The following is a 19,377-nucleotide window of genomic DNA, read 5'->3' on the forward strand; positions in this document are numbered from 1 at the left end:
TGATAAAATAAACTCGAGTTACTGGAGGTATTATACACTGTGGAGAAGGGAGTGCATGACCGTTCTCACGGCGGGAGGACGGCAGCAGGCTCGCGGGCTCCGGAAGACACTGCCAGGGGCAGCCTGGGGACGCGTGCGGCTCAGGCTGCCCCTGAGCAGTCTTCTAGAGCACTCCCAGAGCTGGAGAGCGAGGACAGTCACAGGAGTATTACTTATAAGACCAAAGAACCTGTGAACCACCTGTAAGTACACAAAAAGGGGCCAGTGAGAGAGAATTTGAAAAGACTATATGAGAGATTACTACATAATCGTTTAAATTACTTCATACTTTTGTGAAAATATATACTTGTGAATATATATATGCACTTATGGAATACATTCTAGTGGAAAAATATCATGTGGAAAGCTCTAGTTTTAAAAGCCTATGATTGTATTTGTTTAAAAACTCTACATAAACATATGAAGTATATGTTTTTCATATTTGCGTATTTGTGTATCAAAAACAAACTATAGGGGGCGCCTGGCTGGCTCAGGCTGTTAAGCATCTGCCTTCAGCTCAAGTCATGCTCCCAGGGTCCTGGGAATGAACCCCATGTCAGGCTCCCTGCTCAGCAAGGAGCCTGCCTCTCCCTCTCCCTCTGCCTGCTGCTCCCCCCGCGTGTGCTCTGTCTCTGACCAATAAATAAATAAAATCTTAAAAAAACAGTAACAAAAACCCTACGGCTCTCTTTGGGCTCCTGCGATGACAGGTTAGGCTCTCCTTCTGACCAATCTGTATGCTCTGGCTTCCTAACACGCACACCCGCTACTTCAGCACTGGAAGGACAGTGCGGACACTCTGCTGCCGTCCCCAGCCAGGAGAGGAGGTGCCTAGGAGGAAGTGCACAACGCGCGCTGGCCTAACGAATGGCCTGACTCGGTCAGAAGTTCAAATGCCTTCCGAGAGCTAAGTACAACTATGATGGGGCTGGTGTGACGAAGTAAGGAATGGGAGCCGGTGGGGCTGGAGTCAACTAGATGGTGCATCTGAACCTTAGCTGCCCCTCTCGCTGTTCTTGCCCACCTCTGATGAGTGTTCAGCATAGTTAGGGTCTGCAGGAAGGCACTGCCGCCTTAAGGACCAAAAAAGCCAGAAACAAAAGGCCAGAGACGAAGAGAATACGGACATCAATGGTCTACTCAGAAAAAACAATACTGTTCACCAGGTTGCTTCTTTCGGATTACCAAACCCACGAGACAGGTATGGTGGGCTGTAAACCTTGCTCAGGTGAGACCCTCCACCTTCCCCACACACAAGAGCCAGTGGGTACCGAAATTAACTTCGTAACGGATGTTCATTCTCTTCACAGTTTATCTGGTAATTTGACGAGGTCTGCTACATTAAAAACATTCAGCTTATTAGAGCAAAAAGAAATAGGTATTTCCAGAATTACTTACATGTCATCCCCTTGGAAAGGCCTATCGTCCTTATCAGACGCCTGCCTCACTGCCTCTTTTTCTCTCTTCTTTTTCTCCTTCTTTTCTTTCTTTGAGAGAGTTCTCTTGAAGTTCTGGATAACACCTTCTTTCTCCTGCTTTTCAGGTCCATTGCTTTGAGCCTTCTGATAAAAGTAGCATCATCACTAAGGCGGCTGTTACACAGAATCACAGAAAGTTCTCTATGGCTAGCTAACTTCATTTCACATGTTAACGCCAAACCCAGCTGCATCCGGGGCATGGAAATGTCCTTTACCTTGACTGGGCTAATGGTTACAGGCATGTATTTAGTAAAACTTAATGAATTATACATCCAAGATCTGTGCCTTTCACCATGTGTATATTTTACTGCAATTCAAAACTAATATGCAAGCAAGCAAACAAACAGAAAACCAAACCCACCAAGAAAACTAGGGTAGGAATCATGAAATCTGATTTTCAATAAATAAAAATCCAAGTAATTTGCATAGCTACTTTTAAAAAAGCCACCTAATCAAAATATGGAAATAACTGGGGTGCCTGGGTGGCTTAGTCGGTTGAGCGTGGGACTCCGGATTTCAGCTCAGGTCATCCTCTTGGGGCTGTGGGACTGAGCCCCGCACTGGGCTCTGCACTTGGTACAGAGTCTGTTCGTCCTTCTCCGTCTCCCTTCGCCCCTCCCCCTGCTCTCTCGCTAAGAAATAAAATCTTAAAAAAAGGAAATAACTGTTTAAATCTTCATCTACTTTATACATGTTTTCTCTAACTTCAAAAGAAATGTTAAGCATACTGTAAGAAACTGGCTTTTTCATTTCAAGCAAATTATAAGTACTATTTGTGCAAAAACTTCTAATTTCTTCTCCAGATCTTGTTTATCTGCTTGTTTATTCTTAATTTACAACATGGCCTGCTAGCAGATGACATAGACATTAATTTTTTGGTATAATTAATAGGCTGACTGGTAAAGAATTAAGAAAAAACACGAAAGAATGGTTACTGTATTGGGAAATAAAACTACCTTCTGTTTTATCTAAGTTAGCATTTCCATTTTCATTGCTAGCCACGTCAGCACTGTCCTAACCCTAATAAGACCTCTGATCCACATGAATGAGGATCTCTGGCCCACAGCTGAAATCATGGTGCAGAAATGAAATAACACATGGACCAAAAAAAAGAGAGATGTTCATTATTACTTTATATGTATTTGTATTTGCTACAAATACCAAGCCATTAAAGCACAGGCCAAGGCCAAGAACACATTTTGTGCATCTAAAACTCTTCAACATTGAACACTAACATCACACAAATAAAGTGAAAATTTTCTGTTTCCAGAAGTGAACAATGGCACTCTTTTCCCAGTCTGTTGAGGAAAATAAATAGAAGATTTTTCTCAAAATATTCTTGACCTCTGCATTTGCTATCACTTGTCAATAATGAATTCTAGTGTAAGATGCCACTTGATTTAGCACAGAAATCATCGTTAGTTTCAAATCTTATCTGTATTTCACAGTGTTCCACATGAGCACAGCGGCATAGGAATTCCAGACAACCCCACTACCGAAGAAAGTTTGGTATCACTGCACTGCATTACACCAGCCCAGACAGTTGGCTAACGTCTAATCTTACACACAGAGTACAGAAAAGGTTTTAAATGTGCCTTATTAAGTTGTATCTGAAAAGTCACACAAAATAGGTTGTGATTCTTATTAAAACATATTTTGAATTTCTAATTTGGTAAAAAACCTGGAGCTGATTACTTGATCATTAAATCTTCTAATAACAAAAGCTTCCATAATGCTTCTTTGCAAAAGTAAAGAGCAACATTAGGGAGTAGTTAGTGAAACAGAGGATGAAACAAGGGTAAGTAGAACTCCTTTCAATTTTTTTCTGGGAGGTGGGTAAAAAAGTCACTTAGGAAAAGCAGCCAACAGGAAAGTTCCGTGGAGTTCTATCACACTAATTAACATCACAGTCTCGTGTTCGTCTTGGTCAGACCTGGGCCCGGGACACCGTCAGCACGAGATGCTGAGGGATCCTACCTTAGGAGGAACGGCATCATTCTCATTCTTAAGAACAAATCTGCCCTCTCGATCATCTTTATTCCAATTCAACTGAACAACCAGGGGCTTCTCATCTATATCCAATCTTCTTTCTTCTTCAAATCATGAAATGAAAAAAAGTTAAGTCATGGTTATTTAATGGCACCAGCTAATACAACATTCTCAAATACGTTTAATTTTGTAGACATAAATACCTTATTACAAGTATTTACTAACAGGCCGAAATGTAATTCAAAATGTTATGTGTTAGTTTTAATTATTTACTATTTTGTTGCCACTATAATATATACTACCATGTACCCAGTGCCAAACACCGACCAGGGATAATGCCTTACAACATTTAGAATCCAATTGGGAAAATAAGAGAAATACACACAAACTAGAAAAAAAAAATATATAGGGCTTTGCTATCAGGCTAATTCTGTAAATCAAATTATCTCATATATGCAACTGGAAAATAAGGGAACATTAACGTAACACAGGAGTTCGGCTTACGTATGAGATTTCCTTCTCGCACGACAACAGCTGTACTCTTCTTGCTACCTCTCGTCTCCCAAACTCACCAGGTCCAGCCCTCACAGCACGTCCCACCATGAAACCACCATCCCATCTCTTCGTTAGGACAGCCTTAGGTTTAAGAGTATTCCTTCCTTGCTTGCTACATACACATCTAACATGCCTCAGGGCCTACTGGTCAGGAATGGGATGGAACGGGCTCCCTGAGGGCCTGGCACACCTCGGCCACCTATCAGAAGCCTACAGTGGGCCAAGATCATCCGTGTAACTGTTGACAGGATGTCCACAATGAGCAGAGCAAGCACAGGAGGTAGAGGCCAGCTGGAGAACTACTGTGGTAAAGGAAGCAGGAATTAACGGGGCAAAATTTAAAGGATAAATAGACTTAGACAGGCTTTTAGTAAATACTGTATATAAACAGCAATGTTAATTATAACACAGTAATAACAAATTCAAATATCTTATTTTATGAACCAAAAATACGAGAAATGAAAATGAGAACAATAAATTAGGAAGTGGATGAAGTTTGAAATTCCTGCTACAAACCACAATTACCAAGTTCTTCTTACTGCAAAGTTTGTATTAGATCAAAATCCTTCATAGTATATTTTTAGAGAACTAATTTTAAGAACTAAGTCGAAATTGTAAAAGTCAAATAAAAACAGGGGTGGGGTATTCTAAAGCCTGTGAGCCTAACTATTAAATGTAAATACAGTCAGGATCCTACCACAACTTTATAACTTTAAGATATCTTTCTGCCTTAGAGGTTCTCATATTGTTTTTTAACAGCGGAATCCTTTCTGTTTTCCCAGCTGATTTCACATAAGGAATCCTAAAGCACAGGAAGGATAAGAGTGGAGTCTCCCTGGTGGTGGAGTGCGGGTTGGGGCCTGGGAGTCAGCGCACCGGACCTACAGTTCACAAGCATGAGGTGAGGTGCCCTGAACACTCGCTGAGGAGGAGCATTTCAAATCTTCAGGGAAACAAGTTGCATCAGGCAGATGCTGCATGAACTGCTAGCTGCAGGCAGCCCCTAGTCCACACCGGACTTCATCGTCCCTTCTGCTAGCATCAACGTCAATATCAAGGTGGGATTTCCGTGGTGCCGGACAAAACCAGCAGCACTGCCCAAACCAACAAGGATGGGAAATGAGGGCACATAAACCCCATCAGGGATGAAAATTTTAGTTTTCATTTTATGTGCACGATTTTTTCAAACATCTACCAAGTTGTTAGAGCATAAATACTTATTAACTTGTCTGAATCAAACTACTGAATAAAATGAAATGTTAGGTATTCCCTTTCGCCCAGAGGTGCCACTGAAAAATCAGTGACACCCTAAGGGCTCCATGACCTGAAAACTGAGAACATGCAGACAAGGGCTCTCCCCCTATCTGAGGCACAGGTGCGACCCACTGTGGTGAGCATGGACGTGTGAGGGACAGAGCCAGATGTCCTAGCCACTCTCCTCGGTGTGGGCAAGACTTTCCCCTTCTTCTCCACCCACCTTTATTTTGTTCTCACCCCCTTACAGATAAGAGAGTTTACTTTTTAATTAAAGGAAATGTAAAAGAAAAAGTTTCTTTTAAAAAAATCAAATCATTCCATTTTTAGATCTCAAATTCCAATCTTACATATTATTCCAAAGACTTCACTTGGTGGTTTTCAAATGACCAAAAAGTAAAAACACAAAAAGGTCTGAAAGTGAGAGTATTTTCTTCTCGATAACCTGGTTATAATGATTCTGAGTAAAGGAAAAACTCAACCTCAGAAAAACCATCCAAAGTGAAGTATCCTCTGTTGTCACATCCCGTTTGGGTATCGTCTGTGTGGTGGGGTACCCTCATAACGTTAACAGAGTAATAAATGAATATGACCTATCTGATACTCTACTGGGGAAAAAGTGTGTGGCCATACCCAAATTCCACACAGTACAAAACTTTTCCCCCAATTTCAAATATACACACACAGCTGTCATTCTGAAGTTAAGACAGATCACTTATGTTCAAGAGGACTTGGGGATGGAATTTAACAGGTATTAAATTTTGGTTTGGGCTGTATGTAATCTTTTATTTGCTGCGTTAATTGAGATTTGTATTTTTTATAGGTAACTCAATACTTCCAAAGCACTCATAAAAAATTTTTAGAAATTTCTACATTTCTAATCAGTCCAACTTAAAATTGCTACTGGATATAGATACAGAGGATATTTTAAGAAACTTTAAACATTAAAAACAAGGAGAAATCACTAACTACACAGAAGACAATTTCCTCAAGATGCCCTAATTATTCCCAAATAATAATGAAAATATACTATCTCACATTACAAAATACTCATTTCTGTAAGACTGATAACTCATATAATATTTAACTGGGTTAAAATTAATTGTTATATTATAATCTACACATAAGAGTTACGTGAACTATTGCTCCAGAAGCAAGCAGCACATTGCATCATCGGTGTGTGTATGACACCTGGGACTGCTGGCCGATTTTAATGAGGTAATGTCATGCTACTTATCTCTGAAGAAATAAGCATGTATTAAATTAACACATTCATTCTAACTTCCCACAGATGTATGTGCCAAGATCTCATAAGAACATTTCGCAGACACGCAAACATTTTGCCCGCCTGTCAAATGCTCCCCAGCCCCTCCAGAAAGAGAAGGACCTGCGGGAAAGCAGGGCTGTGACTGAGCTGCCCTGGGGACCAACAAGTGTTTTGGTCTATCCAAGAGAGGGACACCCCGCCAGTGCCCCGTGTGTGCACGCACGGACCTCCGCTGACGTGCACTTCATAGAGGGAGTACTTGGGGGATGACAGCATCCGCATGTCAGGCCGGAATTTCTCCGCCAGCGTCTCGATCACATCTTGAGTGGTGGCAGTACTAGAGACCCGAATGCATTTTGTTGCAAAATTCCCAGCAGCTTTATCTTGAAAATAAAATCTCATCACTCCATGAAACTCCAAATCCTAAAAGAAAACAAAAAGATACATTTTTGGAAAAATAACATTCTAAAGATTCACTTTTTATAACAATAATAAATGAAAAAGGCTATTCACCACTTTTTAAAAATGTTTCATTACCATGAACGTCTGAGACAGAAACTGAGAGACAAGGCATTTTAGTCCTCAAATTTAATTATGTGACTCGGGATAAGTTATTTACAACTTCTGCTTACTCGTCTCACATCTAAGACAACAGTGTAGAGGCAGCTGTTAGTAACAGCTAATATTAATGAGTCTTCAGCAAGTACCAGGCACACCTTGACATGTAGTATTTTACTATGTCTTTATAATGGCCCAGTTAAGTAGATTTATTACTAAACTCTACTTTCAAGATTTGGTCATTAAAACAAAGTTTAAATTGCTTGCTCAAGTAGTTATATGGCAAATCCAGAGTTAAAATCCAGATCCACGGGTCCCCAAAGTCCACGCTTATCAGTCCCTGAGGTCCTGCCCAACCTGGGGAATATAAAGCCTCAATGAAGAAAGAGACCATTTCCACAGGGGAAATGTTAGCCCCAATTCTACCATAACTTTTGCAGAATATAACTGTAACTAATTTTAATATGAACTACTTGGCCAAAATCAATGAACACAATTTAGATTTTTCTCAAAACCTTACTTCTAGAAAAAATACAATGGTCTTACAAGTGAAGGAATACTACTCTAAGACTGCAGCCCATGCAACTATGCGATGTTCTTTCCTGTTATTTCCTTGTTTCCCTTTTTAATTAAAATGCAAGTCAGTCAGGTGAAACTTACGTGGGCTTCCAGGCCTTTTGCTACAACCATAAGACTCAGTGGTTCATATCCCACAGCTGAACCACTGTATCAGAGAGAATCTGGTTCTTGTTTGGTGGGTTACACTTTCCCTGGGGAGATGGGAGGGGGGAAGGGGAGCAGAAGGGTAAGGTCCAGAGCTCCTGTGTTCCCCATTATTTGCCTGAACACGAAAAAAGCATAGGGAGTGTTTCTAACTCCTTGGCTACCCTCACTGCCCCCAGCACCACCAAAGGTCCATGGCTCATCAGTTCTCCCCACTTCTCGCCCTCCACGCTAGCATGTCAAGTCATTCCACCTTCAGTAGACACCTAGAATCCATCCAAAGTTTTGTTAAAAGTAAGTCAGATGATGTCACTCCTTAGCTTTACTCCTGAGGCAATGGCCTTTCTAGGGGCTCAAAGCCCATCACAAGTAAGCTTTCTCTACTTCCTCCCAATCTATTTGCTTATTCTTCACTAATAATTATGCCTTAATAATTGTTATGGTTGTGGGATATTAGAATGTGGCTAACTGTATAAACTATATGAAAATTAAAACAGAAAATGAGACATTAAGACATATTTCTAGCCCCAAAGCTTTACTGTGCTTGCTCAGATCCTGTCCGACCACTAGGCAGTCAGTCCATCCTACCCGTTTCCCACTGCCCCAGGGAAAACAGAGAGTAAGCGAACCTGTGTGTAAATAAATAAATAAATACCACTGAACCACAGATCTTGGATTGAAGTAGGGCCATTGATTATGGGCATGAGACTGAAAAACGCTTTATGAGTTAGCAAAATGGGAACTATATTAATAGCCCTGCCCCAGGCTCTCAAAATCATATAAACTGCCTCTCTGTTAGCCTAGGTCAAGCAGCAAAGAAAAGTTAAACATCCTTTTTGAAGGTTTATCTTTTAGTCTGGCAACCCCGAAACCTCCAGATGTGAAAGATGCCCCTAAACTGTAAATGTGTACGTCAGTACAGCATAGTACTATTATTACTGCTACTGTCAGTACAGTACTACTGGTCTTACAAGTAGCTCCTGGGCACCAAGTCCTTCCTGGGTGCCAGGAGCTGTCTGAACACCTCCCCCTGCAGGGCTTCCTTCCCCAGCTCCCCTTCGCTCACAGGTCCCCTCCCTGCACCCCTCCCTTTCATCATTCAAATGCTTCTCTACTCTCCCTATCCACCACCCTCCTCAGGCTATCCTAAGACAACACAGTAGGAAACAAGAATTATTCTACACATTTAGTTGCACAAATGTGTTTATTATGGGAGTCCTACTTTTATCCTAGGATTCTGATACTATCATCACCACTACCACTCTGAAATCACCTGTATATCACACCTAACGGTCTCAAATATTAATTGGCCCTGGCTCCTCCAAGGACTCATGCTTTATAGATGAAGTTAAACCAACCAAAAAGGCAAAGTAACCTCCCACTTGATCATTTTGTTAACAGAGTAATTTTACATCATTTGTGACAAGAATAAGACAGGTGTACCTGTGGATCCCAAAGACAAGAAAGCACCACTGTCCCTGGTAACTGTCCACAAAAAACTCGAAAATACCAGACATCAAAGATCTGGGAGGGAATGCCCAACTTGGCCAAGAACACAAAGGAAATGATCAAGAATGAATCTGGTAAGGCAAGCATAGAAAGGAGGAGATCCCTCAATCATCCTCGTGAAAATCCCTTATGTACAGATTACTACCGTTTTTAAGAGGAAACTAAAAATACAAAATCTCCATTATTAATGTGATTCTGGTACTGATCTCACATAAAATGTTGAGATAAAAGGAAAAAAAGGAGTAAACCCAAGGGTAGAGATCCAGCAAGCAATAGTACCCATGTCTACAGAGAAATAATATTTCTGTTGATGTTTTTAAAGAAACAAATCTCCAGGTTCTACACCTAGCCTATATAAAGCAGCCTATTAAAACTACCTTTGATTTCATTTGCACTAGATAAATGTTAATAAATATTAACTTAGTTTGCCTGGTTACCTCAATATCACACAATACCTGAGTGTAACTGTTATTAGAATAACACCTTAAATAAATTAATACATTAGCATTGTGTTTAATTATTCAACCAAATACAAGTTTGGCCTGTTTTGACCAAGTCCACAGAATTTTATCAGACCTGAAAAGATTGGTAAAATCAAGTTCTTGAACCTTAAAGTTTGGTGTGTAATGACCAAACAAAAAATAATAACTAACATATATTAAGGGCTACTATGTGCCAGATACTAGGAGTTCAGCATTTAATTCCTCAAACATGAACTAGGTACTGTTATCATCTTGACTTTACAGGGGGGTACAAAAGGCCCATAGAGGTTTTAAGTATGTTTTAACTATGATCACACAGCTTGCCAAGGAGCACGGCTGAGATGCAGCCAGGATTAGCTGTCCGTGAAACCTCAACTTTTACACCACTATGCTCTGCAGCCCCTTCAAGTCACTTCATCATCTAGAGGAAGACTGGTATGAATTTCTTCCTTTTCTTTACAACAGGTACAAGAGGAGTTCCAGAAAAATAGTGAAGAGAAAGAATTCTGACACTCAGAGGGGTCAATGACTTGCCAGAATCACCATCCAGACAGATCTTAAGTATCTTAACGCTCACTTTGGGATGGGAGGCCAGGCTCACCGCACTCAGTGCCTCATTAATTCCTCCATTAGCCTACGAGCCTGGCCACTGCATGGTGCAAGGGACACCTGGGAGTTTGCAGCAGGGAAGAAATAAGTTGGTATTTCAACTTAATAGCTGTATCTTTGAATGAGCTCTCTGATATGCATGTGAGCTCCAATTTCATTAATTATAAAATGAAAATAAGCTTGTTTTGAGGAGTAAACTATATAAAGAACTAGCAATCAACGCTCCCACTAGAGGGTAGCTTTCCTGAGGGAGTCTCTGATTCATTGTTCTAGGCCCTCCTTCAGTCTCTAATACATTGCTTCGCACATAAAAATAACAAATTTGAGTCAAAACTTCCAATAACAACGTCTGATTCTTCCATCTGTGGTTTGTCTGCTCTGAACTGATAAGGACTCTGGAACAAAACTTTAAATCTGTAATAAGCAGCCCTGAAGTTTCAACAACAGGGCTAATATTCTGATAATGCCGCAGCCAATACAGTTATAATTTAACAAAGACAAATGTTTCCTTAACAAAGTCCTTACACAAATACCCAAGAGACAACAATATTTAAAATTTAAAAACACCGTTGTAGATCCTCCAATACCTAAATGAAGTGCCTACTTGTTGGCAGCGTATTTTCAGGAAGAAACTTGTGTTTGGAGCTGGTAGGCCAGTAACTGGGGTAAACTGGGGTAAGTACTTTAATCAGCACAGTCCGCTACCATATGCCAACAGCAATAATCTAAATGAGAGGCAGAAGACACAATGTATCACCTGTTTTCCCTTCCTTAAGGGTAATTTTTCCTGAAAGGAAAACAAGTTTCTTTCTTTCCTAAAGGTGTATATTTACCTTTGTATAAACTTCTCCCTGAGAAATATTATCACAAGGATTATTACAATAGAAATGAACACTACTTGGGGTGGATTTAATGATAACTCGGAAACAAAATTATTTTAGTATTTATCAGAAAGAACAGACCAAAAACAACAACAACAAAAACCCCAAACCACAGAAGGCTATATTATAAATTACTAGAGAGCCAATGCAAACAACAAAGGGTTAAAGGTAGAGATTAGCTTTGAAATATTTTATCAATCTTATTAATGAAACTGATAATCAACTGGCCCTCTCCAAACCAGTAAAAACTCACCAGGGCAATCCCAAATCTCCTTCTGCTCAAACTACTAAGAACCATTTGTTCTAAAGCTACATGGGTCGACCGTGCTGATCCACCTTTCTTCTCATTGTGTCCAGCATTTATGTGAAGCCATTTCCTAGCCTGCAGCAAAGCACTGCTAACTGAAACAGGGAATCATCCAACTCCCCATGGAGGAAAGGGCAGTGGACAGAACACACCACTCTATTACATACACATAATTCATTTCTAATGCCGGTGCCTCCAAAAATAGGTGCAAAATGTTAAGAAAAAATACAGCTGTGCCTCAAAACACACACACACACACACACACACACACACACACACACACACACACACACGTTATTAGTACGTAAATCAATCAACTGGACAACAGCCATTTGAGTGTTAATAATTTAGATAGAAGATGGAAGAAATACTTGAATATGGGTTTTTGGAATCTTACTTGTATAAACACTGTTTATTAAACTAAAATTATATGCATTTCAGGAAAGCCTAAAATAAGTTAACAACTGTCAAATGTCCTCACCAGGCTCATTCATTCCCAATGGAATTTGCCATTTGTCTACTCTTCCCACCTACTCTCCATTCCTATGGGTGGGGAGCTACTGAGAAACCCTATGTTTTCTTTTTAAAGAATTATGTGTTTATTATCAGGTGTAATTAACATACAGCGCTGTATCAGTTTCAGGTGTACAATGTAACAACTGTGTAGCTCTCAGCCCCCCCCCAAGTGTCCTCTTAATCCCCTTTACCCACTTCACCCCCACCGCCCCCCCCCCCCCCCCGCAACCACCAGGTTGTTCTCTGTACGGAGTCTGTCTCTTTTCTTTGCTCACTGGTCCCTTTTCTTTTCTTTTTAAAAGATTTTAAGTAATCTCTACACCTAACGTGGGGCTCTAACGTAATTACAACCCAGAGATCAAGAGTTGCATGATCTACCCACTGAGCCAGCTAAGCGGCGGGGGGTTTGTTTCTAATTATAATACTTTGTAAATGGTACCTTAAGAGGTTTCTGTAAAAACTAAGTAAATGGGTTTGTTTTATACTGAACTACCTTTCAGATAACTACAGAGTACAGATTAAGAGTTTCCTCTTGGGGCGCCTGGGTGGCTCGGTTGGTTAAGCATCTGCCTTAGGCTCAGGCCATGATCTCAGGGCCATGGGATTGAGCCCTGCATCGGGCTCCCTGCTCAGTGGGGAGCCTGCCTCTCCCTCTCCCTGCCGTTACCCCTGCCCATACACTCTCTCTCTGTCAAATAAATAAAATCTATTTTAAAAAATAATTTTCAAAAACCATAATATAGTAAAAACTAGTGCATCTTTACTAACATAATAAGTTCTAGAGTTGATTCATACAACTCTAATTCTGAAGTAGATATGAGTATAATCTCGTAAGTGAAGAAAATGATAAATTTCAGGTATAGGTTCACAAAAATTTATTTACTAAAAATAAAGATGTAATGACCTTCCCATCTGTTCCAAGACCCCATGATGTCTGTTCCTAGACCTCAAGTTAAGAAATCCCCATGACAACTCCAATGAGGGCAAACTCACTGGCCATGCAGGCCATTCTTTCTTTGTATAGCTCGACAGCAGGAAAGTATGGCTTTATACGAAAGCAAATCCATCTCCTGTGGCTTTACCAGTTGGGCTTAATTTTATCCTTTGGTGTTATTTACGCCTATATTCAAACCGTGGTTTATGAATGGTTTTTCCCCATTTATTAATGAAATGGTATAGAATAGATGATTTCTACTGGGTACAATGCACTCTGGGTAAGGAAACGGGGCAAGTACTGGCTCATGAAATCTTTTTTTTTTTTTTAAAGATTTTATTCATTTATTTGACAGAGAGAGAGAGACAGTGAGAGAGGGAACACAAGCAAGGGGAGTTGGAGAGGGAGAAGCAGGCTTCCCGTGGAGCAGGGAGCCCGATGTGGGGCTCGATCCCAGGACCCTGGGATCATGACCTGAGCCGAAGGCAGACACTTAACGAATGAGCCACCCAGGTGCCCCTGGCTCATGAAATCTTAATTCCAGTCATTCCTGTGTATACCCTGGGCTATAAGGTAAAATGTGGGCTACAAGGTGAAATGTACTTCTTCTTCTTGCTACAAGTGAGAGTTGCACCATGACATTTGGGACTGCAGAATTCTGTACTGTGGGAGGTGTGCTATGCACTGTGGGATACGAGAACATCCCTGGCCTCTATAACCTACATGCCAGTAGCACCCCCCCCCCTCAGTTGTGAAAACCAAAAACATCTCCACACATCTGCATACATCCTCCAGGAGACAAAACTGCCCTCGTGGAGAACTGCGGATTTAGAACAAGTCTAGTCCCTTTCCAGAACGGCATTCTAATTCTAGTTCCTCCAACTGTTCTCTTTCCTGTGACAAAATTCCAAATCCACGTACTTCTCTCTTGAACGCATTAGTGTTCTATCCACCTGGCCTGACACCATTTCCAGAACTGATCACAGGATTCCAAAAGTTCTGATCAACTCTAAGTACATTGCTGTTTCTAACAGGACACCTGTAACTAATGCAATGTAAGACCAAATTAGCTTTTTGTTTATGACCTAATATAGTTGATTCTCATGAGGTTCCAGTAAATTTAAATTATTGAGTCATCTGCATGCTAGTTACCAACTGGTAACATTTCTCAGCTTGGCACTAATCAGCCTTTGAGTACAACTGCTTCCTCATTCATCTGACTGTACTAGACCCAGATCATCAACACAAGAATGTGATTAAAGACGTTGCTGAATTCCTTGATAAAGTCCGGATACATTATGGCTGATGCATTTCCTTGATCTACAAACCTGGTAGCCCTACTCTCTCTCTCACACGTGTGCACACACAAAATGCCATCATTCTCTCTACTAAGCCATGATGGTTCCTATGAATGGGGTTATACAATGTCCCTAACTCCAAGGCAATTTCCCTTGCAGTCTGGCCACAGTCATGGAGAACATTTCTATGAACAGTTTTAAGTACACCTTTCGACAGGGTCCACATGTTCAGGTCAATTAGTGGTTTTAAAGTTTTTATTGTGTAATAAACAAACATCTTTATGGAAATCTATATTTTAAAAATTACACACTAAAATATAAATATATATCATACAGCAACTAAAGAAATGTAAACAAATCTGACTACACAAATTTTCTAAAGACAAGTGACACACTAGGGAAAAAAAACACTTCCAACTAACATGGCAGATTTCTGCCAATATAGAAAGAGTTCCTGGGGGGCTACCGGAACCATGGGGCTTCTGACCATTCTGAAGATGAATCAGAAAGAGTGGGAGCTGCAAGTGATCACGCTCAGACTGGACAATGCCGGCAAAACAACTATCCCCTCAAGAAGTGCAAGGGGGAAGACATCAACACCACCTCCCTGATGCTGGGCTTCAACACGAAGAGCCTGGAGCACAGATGACTGAAGCTGAACCCCTGGGACGTGGGCGGCCAGCGGTCCGTGCGGTCCTCCTGGCGGAACAGGTACAAGAGCACAGCCGGCCTCGGCTGGGTGGGGGACAGCGCCGGCCACCAGCACAGCCAGACCGCCAGCAGGAGCTCCAGAGCCTGTGTGGAAGGGAGCCTGGCTGGAGCAACCCCGCGGTCTGCCAACAAGCAGGACCTGCCTGGAGCGCTGTTTTCTAACGCCATCCTCGAGGCCTCGGAGCCGGGCTCCATCCACAGACACCAGGGGTGAACCGGGGAGATCCTCCTACCTGGCCTGATGACATTTCCCGCCACATCTTCCCAGCCCACTGAGCCACTCCAGATGCCTCTTACCTCACAGTCAAGCCCCCTACCCCAGCCCTCACTAAGCACCATCCACAGGGGACAGGAGCCAGTCAGCCTGACACTCTGGGCTCCACGCCGTCACCTGCTGCACGCTGAGGCCCGAGGGGGCTGTCTCAGTCGCTACCAAGGCTGGGGGCCTCGTCCTTTGCTTGGCTGTGAGAATAAACCGTCCCTTGCCTCCTCCCCACCCCCATAAATAAATAAAAATAGAGTTCCTAAAATTTGAGAAGAAAAACACCAATAATTCACTTGAAAAATGAGCCAAAAAACATCCAGAAATGCAATAGACAGCTCAGAAAAGAGGTAAAAATGATTCATATAAAAAAGGATGAACAAACTCACCCATGAGTTTATTTGAAGTCATTTTATGACTTCATTTTATGACTTCAAATAAAGATAATAGTAAGATGCCACTTCTCAACAATCGACCTGGTAAAAGTCTGAAATTCTGACAACATACTATTTTGGGTGGTGGCAAAAAAGGTACATACTCAAGGAGCAAAATTTGGCAGTATTTGGCAAAATCAGATATACGTGTACATCTGACAGAGCAACCCCACTTCCGCGGCTCTGCCCACAGACACGCGCTGGCACAGATGGAAGCTGATGATGCAGAGCACCTCACCACAGGCCTGGGGTAGGGCATCAGTGCGGAAAGGACCCAGCCAAGAGCGCAGGTGGAGGGAGCCTGGTACTTTCGGATAATGGAGTAAAACGCTGCCAGTGGCAGGAATGAGGAAAAGCTCTTCACACTGTGACCAGCTCAGTGCACCAGACGCAGTCAGCTGGGAAAAGCAAAAGGAGCAGACTGTATGCACAGCAGACATCTTCTACGTAAAAGCGCAGGAAACACAAACACACAAATGCACTCCATCACATCTGCAAAAGGAAACCTTCCTTGAGTGGAATAAACCCCATGGAAGCAAAGCCTTCCCAACTGCACTGATTACATGGTTTCAACTTTGGAACCATGTGATTATTTTAAATAATAAAAATTAAATTTTAACACAAAATAATCACTAAAAATTTAAAACAAACTGAAATTTAATGTCTAACAATATATCAGCTTGGTTACATTACCATACAGAAAAAAATATTTTTTTCAAGTCATGTTAGAAGATAGTATTTTGACTTTACATCCCTGGTAGACTCTAAGGACAAATACCTTGCTAAGAAATATTAATCTTGGGGCACTGGGTGGCTCAGATGGTTAAGTATCTGCCTTCAGCTCAGGTCGTGATCCCTGGGTCCTGGGATTGAGCCCCCTATCAGGCTCCCAGCTCAGGAGGGAGCCTGCTTCTCCCTCTGCCTGCCACCCCCCCTGGTTGTGCTCTCTCTCTCTCAAATTAATAAAATCTTAAAAAAAAAAAAAGAAATATTAATCTTCATTCAGAAGTCCTGTTAGTAGTAATATTGGCATTACTACGTATAATACTGGAACTATATGACAGAATAAAGCAAACAAGTAATTGTGTTAATTTAGTTATAAAACAAGATTTTCCCTGTAAGAGAAAGGAGATTAAAATTTTTCAAAAATCAAAGAAATTAAATAAAAACCTGTAAGGCCAAACCTGAATTGGTAACATCAGAAGAAATTCATGGATTTTTTTTTCCCCCACAAAAAATAAATATCTCCTAGTTCTTTCCATGCAAAGGCCTTGAAGCAAATACAAGCTCCAAAAAATAAGCACGTGTAGCACCTAGACTATGATCTCTAAATATCATTCTCCACTAAAAGGAGTCAGAGCTCTTTGGAGAAATGGCTGAATCCAGGCGTCAGTCAGAAAATGGACAAGATGAGTTTGGTACATCTTGTTATGCCAGGAAAAAAAGACGTTCTCAAAAACTAACTGGCTCATTCAAAAGAACCTTTTAGCCAACCAAAAGGCACACCTGGCCAAATTTGCGGAAATCTGAACGCCAGCAAAAATGACTACAACTGACTGAAACACAGAACACATAAAAGTCCTCACACGCACTCCAATGCTTACAGCGGTATTATCAACAGTAGCCGAACGATGGAAACAGCCCAGGTGTCCGTACTGACGGATGGATGAAGAGGTGGTATATGGAGGCACAATGGAATACTACTCAGCCATCAAAAAGAGTGAATTCTTGCCATTTGCAATGATGCGGATGGATCTACAGAGTATTATGCTAAGCGAAATAAGTCAGAGAAAGACAAGTACCATATGATTTCACTTGTATGTGGAATTTAAGAAACAAAACAAGCAAAGGAAAAGCGGGAGAGAGAGAGAAACCAAAAATCAGACTCTAGAGCCACTGATGGTTCCCAGAGGGGAGGGGATGGGGGACGGAGGAAGCAGGCGAAGGGGATGCACGAGGACACCAATGAAGGGGCACGTGGCTGGCCCCGCCGGTGGAACACAGGCCTCCTCACCTCCAGGTTGTGAGTTCGAGCCCCACACTGGATGTAGAGATTACTCAAAAATAATAAGATCCTAACAAAAATACACTTATCATGGTGAGCACGGTGTAATGTATAGAACTGCTAAATCACTATATTGTACACCTGAAGCTAATGTAACCATGTATGTTAACTATACTGGAATTTAAATAAAAAGCTTATTTTAAAAAACAAAACAAAAAAAATCCTCACATTCGTAATGATAGTAAAGAAAACCAAGCAAGCCAAAAACAAAATCATAATCACTGTCACCACTCCAGGTAACTAGGGTACCAACTCCTTGGCCTGAAAATAAGCAATTAAGGTAAAAGAACTCAGAAACTCTGCTTTCCTTAACTTAGATGCAGAAAATTTGTTTCTTTTTTTTTAAAGAAAAATTCCAGCCACTCAATGTGACAGAAATGATAGAATTAGAAAAATCACAATTTTCTAAGCCCTACTTGATTAGGCACAGATCTACAAGGCTAAAATCTGCACTGGAGGTTCAGGGGGACACAAGTCCCCTCCTACTGTGCAGCCAGTGGGCGGCCACAGACCACAACCAGCACTACTTAACCAAGCATTCTTATCAAATAGTTGGATCAGAAGCCAACCGGGCTTTAAAGCTATGGAAACAAGTCAAATACCACCACCATCCCTGCAAACAAAAAAAGGCAAGTCGAGTATGGGAATATTCTATAGGAAAATTTAGCCAGTTTTTTCCAGCATGTCTATGACATGAAATAAAAATCCGGTTGGAGAGGGTTGAGAATGCTCTAGATTAAAAAGAGACATAAGATAACTAAATATAATGTGTGGACCTTGTTTGGATCCTGATTCAGATAAATTACCTGTAAAAACAGTTTTTCAGAGAGGGAAATCTGAATATGGGCTAGATATTAGAGAACAGTAAGGGAATATGGTTAACTTTGCTGGCAGGATTACGGCATTATGGTTAGATTTTTTGAGATACACACTGAAGTAGAAGAAAGATAACACGTCAGCTTTCAGGACTTGCTTTAAAGATTTTATTTATTTATTTGACAGAGAGAGAGAGAGAGAGAGAGAGCATGAGCAAGGGGAGGAGCAGAGGGAGAAGTAGGCTCCCTGGCTCAACAAGGAACCCGAAGCTGGACTCGATCCGAAGGCAGATGCTTAAACGACTGAGCCACCCAGGCGCCCCAGGACTTGCCTTAAAAAAGCTAAAACAACAACAAAAACTAATGAATTAAGAACAATGAAATTTTGAGGGAGCCTGCGTGGCTCAGTCAGTTAAGTGTCTGCCTTCAGCTCAGGTCATGATCCCAGGGTCCTGGGATGGAGTCCCACATCGGGCTCCCTGCTCAGAGGGGAGCCTGCTTCTCCCTCTCCCTCTGCTCCTCCACCCCCACCTCATGCTCTCTCGCTTACTCTTTCTTTCAAATAAATAAATAAAATCTTAAAAAAAAAAAAAGAACAGCAAAATTTTGAAAATTTTTAAGTCCTGGGGATGGATATAAATGAGTTTCATCTATTACATTTTATTAAAAGTGCTGAATATATAGGGCGCCT

General features: G+C 41.3%; 1 protein-coding gene and 1 pseudogene across 18 annotated transcripts in view; one reads left to right on the forward strand and one right to left on the reverse strand.

Annotated features, from left to right (window-relative positions):
* The window catches only part of AFDN (afadin, adherens junction formation factor), a 144,832-nt gene that overhangs the window by 101,555 nt on the left and 23,900 nt on the right, over positions 1-19,377 (reverse strand). For 11 of the 18 annotated variants that reach the window (XM_027603068.2, XM_027603064.2, XM_027603071.2 and 8 more), the window contains exons 2-4: positions 6,810-7,005; positions 3,495-3,610; positions 1,438-1,601 (exon numbers count right to left, since the gene is read on the reverse strand). In XM_027603068.2, coding sequence (XP_027458869.1) covers positions 1,438-1,601; positions 3,495-3,610; positions 6,810-7,005 — 476 coding nt within the window. The remainder of the gene's footprint in view (positions 1-1,437; positions 1,602-3,494; positions 3,611-6,809; positions 7,006-19,377) is intronic. The other 7 variants (XM_027603061.2, XM_027603078.2, XM_027603075.2 and 4 more) reach the window with 3 other exon arrangements.
* On the forward strand, positions 14,873-15,324 carry LOC113926741 (annotated as a pseudogene).

The sequence above is a fragment of the Zalophus californianus genome, chromosome 7 (genome assembly GCF_009762305.2).
Source record: "Zalophus californianus isolate mZalCal1 chromosome 7, mZalCal1.pri.v2, whole genome shotgun sequence".
Lineage (NCBI taxonomy): Eukaryota > Metazoa > Chordata > Mammalia > Carnivora > Otariidae > Zalophus > Zalophus californianus.